General features: G+C 32.8%; 1 protein-coding gene across 2 annotated transcripts; it reads left to right on the forward strand.

The window, feature by feature from the left end:
• The first annotated feature begins 472 nt into the window (after positions 1-472).
• Positions 473-4702, forward strand: LOC112776920 (organelle RRM domain-containing protein 1, chloroplastic). Of its 2 annotated transcripts, none has more exons than XM_025821191.3 (10): positions 473-931; positions 1609-2065; positions 2146-2243; positions 2393-2639; positions 2729-2826; positions 2907-2972; positions 3315-3404; positions 3783-3851; positions 3994-4100; positions 4327-4702. In XM_025821191.3, exons 2-10 carry the CDS (start codon positions 1761-1763, stop codon positions 4402-4404), a joined length of 1158 nt encoding a protein of 385 aa, XP_025676976.1. In that variant the 5' UTR covers positions 473-931; positions 1609-1760; the 3' UTR covers positions 4405-4702. The 2 variants fall into 2 exon arrangements, with proteins under 2 accessions (XP_025676976.1, XP_072083003.1); XM_072226902.1 differs by having other exon boundaries at positions 2928-2972.
• Positions 4703-5230: the final 528 nt, after the last annotated feature.

Consider the following 5230-nt stretch of genomic DNA (forward strand, 5'->3'; position numbering starts at 1 on the left):
GTAAATTATCAAAATAATACATGACTAATTAAAATCAGTTCAAAAATTAATACGAGTTACAATTATAAATTTTGAGATCCAATTTAAATTTATTGAAATTTTAATACATTATTTGAATTGAGAGAATTTGAAGGAAAAGAAAATAAAAAAAATAAGTGAAAAAATAAATTTTTTGTTGTTTAGATGAGAAAAAAAATAGTGAGACCTACAAAAATATTTTCACCAAAAAATAAGGTAAAAATAAAAAAATATATAAACATTAATAAAATTACACATTTATCCCTTATCATTAATAAATTATAATTTACATATAATATAAACAAAAATATTAATATAATTTTATGCCCTTATATATATATATATATATATATATATATATATATATATATATATTTTTTTTTTTTTTTACTTTTCTTTCATCTAAACAATTTTTTTTTTTTAATTTCTTTCCTTCTATTTTTTTCCTCAAGTCCAAACAAGGTGTAAGGGTGAAAATTGAAATTGAGTTCCACCTCCGAATTTGGGAGTATTAACTAATAACTCCTATCACTAACATTTTATGTTTTAACATACCAGAGTCACACGCAATCCAGCAGTCCAGCGCCACCAACAATGTGACAGAGCTCTCCACTCTCCTCAGTCATAGCACCTAGACCCCTCCACTCTTAGCCGGCGGACAGAGTCACAGCGACACAACAACACTGGCATCCCATTCAGCCCTCGCGACACAGCAACAGTCGCAGTGCCGTGGCCTTCTCACCTTCCTCGGTTCCATAGCCGCCGCCTCCGTCGCCTTCCTCGGTAGCCACCGTTTCCTTGCTGTCGCCTTCTCTGCATTTCGCAGCGTGGACGCCTTCCAGAGTCCGCTGCTGCCATCATCCTCCACACCTTCCTCCACGCTCTCCGAGTCTCTAGAATGGAGATGCCTCAGGTAATTTTATTTGTTTTTACTTTCTAATTTTATCTTTTCAATTTGAACAAAATTAAAACTAGCTTGTGTTGATTTTTTATTTATGGAGTTGCTGAATGCTGATGAACAGAATTTGTATTCCTGGGTTGCTGCTGAACTGAATTTTATTTGGTTCTGAACTAGGTTTTTTTTTATCTAATTTTTGGTTATGATTATATGTTCCTGGTTCTGATTTTTTGGTTATGGTTATTTGTTCTTGTTTCTAATTATTTGGTTCTAATTTTTTATTTGGTTATGAACTGATTTCTAAATTTTTATTTGTTCTGAACTGATTTTTTTGGCACTTTTGTGGGTGAGCTTCTACAAAAATATAATATTTTTTTTAAAAGATTTTTAAAAAAAGTAGAGGTAATTTTATGTTTGAATATTTCATGTAAAAATATATTTTATTTAGTAATTGTATTTGGGTATAAATGATATAAAAGTAATTTTTTATTTATTTAATATATTAAAATTATGTTTTTAAAATAAAAAAAATATGTAAGTTGTAGTTTTTAAAAAAAGATAGTTTTTTCTTTCTAGTGCACCCAAACAAGCACTTCTTGGTTCTGATTTTAAGGGTAGGATTTTGATTCTGTTCTGATTTGTTCTTGTTCTGAATATTTGGTTCTAATTTTTTTTCCTTTATATTTCTGCAGTTTGATTGATCACAGGACAAGTGAGAACATTGGTGGTTCAGAAGGTGAAACAGTTTAAAAACCGAAAAATCAAACCAAACCAAACCAAACTACACCGCATACACCTCTAGTTTCGGGTGTTAGCCCTTTTTCTTACCCAAAAGAAAAAAAAGATGGAAGTTATGCCTTTTTGTGTCACATTCACTAAATTTCATACATTTTCCTTTCTGAAACCAAACGTAACAACAACCGAAATTCAGGGCCTTTCACTACCCAATAATAGGAGCAAACATTGCAATCTTTATTCATTTTCTTCTTCATCTTCAAGAAGTATAGCAGCAACAGCAACACTATACCCTTCTGCCACACAGAAGAACCGCTACTGGATGGTACTCATGGAGCCTCCACCTCATGGTGTCACCTCCAAGTCACAACTCATCAATTATTACGCCAACACTCTACACAAAGTCCTTGCCAGGTTTTGCCTCCTTTTTCATGCTCGTTCTCTTTTTGTTTTTAAGTTGAGCTGAAAATTACCATAATTTTTGTTTGAAACAGTGAGAGAGATGCTCAAATGTGTATATATGATGCTTCCTGCGATACACACTTTGGTTTCTGTTGTGACATTGATCCACAAATAACCTCCCAACTCACAAGTAAGTTCTTGCTTTTCTTATTAATACAATGCATCTTAGATGTTTGAAGTTTAGTCTGTGGTATAGTATTGCACAATTGGCAATTACCATTGGTATTATACTATTATTCTTGAAGTAACTTTTCTGTTATTGTGCCGATATGTTTTTAGGTTTACCGGGGGTCTTGTTGGTTAGGCCTGATCCGGATTTCAGTTCTTCGGAAAAGGACTATAGTCTATCAAGTGGTCAAGAAGGTCTGCTATCGAATTCAAAACTACAATTTGAAACTAACATGTTATTCTTTCTTGAGAATTCAAAGCATTGGCTTGTTAGAATTGATAAACCTGCTGTTGGGATTGTTACAAAGGCTCAGATTGTCGATTATTTTGTTCAAATATTGACCAAGGTGATGGGAAAGTAAGAACAACGTACTTCTTTTGCATTAATTTTTATCACCCTTTTCTTTTTACCTAAAGTTAGATGACAGTAATGTCTGCCCTATGTAGCGAAAAGGATGCTCAGATGTGCATATATCATGTTTCCTGGAAAAAAATATTTGGTTTTTGCTGTGAACTTGATGACGACTGTGCACAGGAGTTAGCTGGTTAGCACTTTTATGCTTAAAATTCTGTCATTTTGTGTAGAAGTATAAATTTCCACATTAAGTGTTCTTTTGTGGCCCAGGTGTGCCTGGTGTCTTATCAGTTCAACCAGATAATAATTTTGAGTCAGCAAATAAGGATTATGAAGGTTAGCGATCTTTCCAATAATTTTTGTGATAGTTTCTTTTATGTGCATTTGAAGATCCTTGGTCTTTAGCCCACGTGATACTTGATTCTTGATTGCCTTGAAAATCCTTCTAAATGCAAGGAAAAAATCATATTGTTTCCATTCCGTTTAATTTAATATAGGTTGTATTTTTTTTAGATAAACAGTATACAAAACTTGAAATGCGCAGGTGAGTTTCATTTATAGGTCATAAAAAAATTTTGCTGAGTTAACATTTGGTGTAAAATTTCTGGTTTAGGTTGATAATTTATAATTTTCTTTCTATGAGATTGTGTTCAAATACCTAATTCATGGTTTTCTCAGGTAATAACTTAGAAAACAGTTTGAGTGTGCAAAAATCTTTGGAAACAAGTCAGGCAGCTCCCCTGCGAACGAAAAAGCTTTTTGTGACAGGTACTCACAAGACTGACTCTTGATATAAATCGATCTTCTGTTCTGTCCCTGTGTATGTTATATCTTATATGCTGATTTTTCAACTAAAAAAAATGAGAACTGCCTTTCCTTTCAAAAATATTTAAGTTAATGAACATGAAAAAAATATTAGTCAAAGAAAATTGTTTTTTTTTTCCTTGAGAAATTGTTCATTGTATTAAGAAAGTATTAATTGCTCTATTGTGGCTATCATGTTGAGTTTCATTTCCATACCATGTACCTACATTTTATTGTGTGGGACAACACAATTTTATCTTAAGGAGAGCATTCTTGGTTCTCGAAAGATATGATACCACTTGACAATTTATTTTAATATTACAACATTTTTCTCTTAAACAGGGCTATCGTTTTATACATCTGAGAAAACCTTACGTGCAGCATTTGAAGGCTTTGGTGATCTTGTTGAAGGTAGCTCATCTTTCACATATTGCATAATTTACTCATCAATATTTAGTATCTCAAGACCAAAGCAAACTTGCCTCTGCCTTTACTAATAAATAGTTATGCAAACTTGCCTCTGCCTTTACTAATAAATAGTTATGCTTGACAGTCAAAATCATTATGGATAAAATTTCGAAAAGGTCCAAGGGTTATGCATTTGTTGAGTACAGCACAGAGGAGGCTGCAAGCGCAGCATTGAAAGAGATGAATGGCCAGGTACATTCTTCCCTGTTCTCTATTTTTTATTTTGTGGTGGTATCTTTGGGCTGGGGAAAACCCGGGGGGGGGGGGGGGGGGGGGGGGGGTTGGTGTTACACACTTTACCGGCGTTTTTTTGTTTTTCTTTCTTTCCTGGTTGTCATGGAAAATGAAAAGAATCTTGGATTTGAAAATATAAGATAACAAAAGTTAGGTGATCTTTGATGATTTCATTTTGCTACAGATTATTAATGGATGGATGATAGTAGTGGATGTTGCCAAGACTAACCCACCAAGGGATCATGTCAGGCGATCAGTTTGACAAGCCAAAAGCCTTTCAAGGTATTAACTATTTCTAGCTCTGCGCTCTTATTATAAGTCAAGATAACACAAACCGGAGTATTGCAGAACATAATAGAATTATGTGCAATTATTATAGTCAACTATTCTCAACCTTAGGAGTCATTTCTATTTTATCTATGTTTACCGTCTTTTTCCAGAGTTAAATCTTAATCTATTAGTTGACTTTGACTTGGGCTTGTACTAGCAGTAATAGACTAATACTTGGGATTAATGTTATATATTTTCACATTAGTCAAAGAAATTCAGCTTCATATTAATTTTGATGTATAATTCAATTTTTTTAAATGATAAAAAAAATTACCCGCTCTTTATCTTAATTTAAAATATCCGCTGTTTTATATCTGATTATAGTTATCCTACAAGGTTCCCAATAATTACTATCAAAATAGTTCACTCATATTACCTGCTGATTTAATGACAATCCTTTTTGCTTTTATGGTGTCTGTTATCTGTTGCTTAAAGTAAAAACTAACTTCATGGCATATTCTTCCTCTTTGCATCTATTCTAATATGTTTATGTCATGAATAATTCTAGGATTAAGGTTGTTTCTATACAGAACATTGAACAGTTCTTCTCCTACTATATGGAAACTAAAACAATCAGAGGATTCTCTGTCACCTCACATAAGTAAAGATGAAAATTGTAAATAAGATGAGAGATACTCTAAAATAGGACGAGGTGATTTGTGTGGTACAACATTGGTGGAGGTGAGTTAGGTAAGAAAAATATAAAGATAAAAAAAATATAATTGGTAAGAGAAAAGTATATGGTTTTGCATCTGCAA

Source organism: Arachis hypogaea, chromosome 19 (genome assembly GCF_003086295.3).
Source record: "Arachis hypogaea cultivar Tifrunner chromosome 19, arahy.Tifrunner.gnm2.J5K5, whole genome shotgun sequence".
Taxonomy (NCBI): Eukaryota; Viridiplantae; Streptophyta; class Magnoliopsida; order Fabales; family Fabaceae; genus Arachis; species Arachis hypogaea.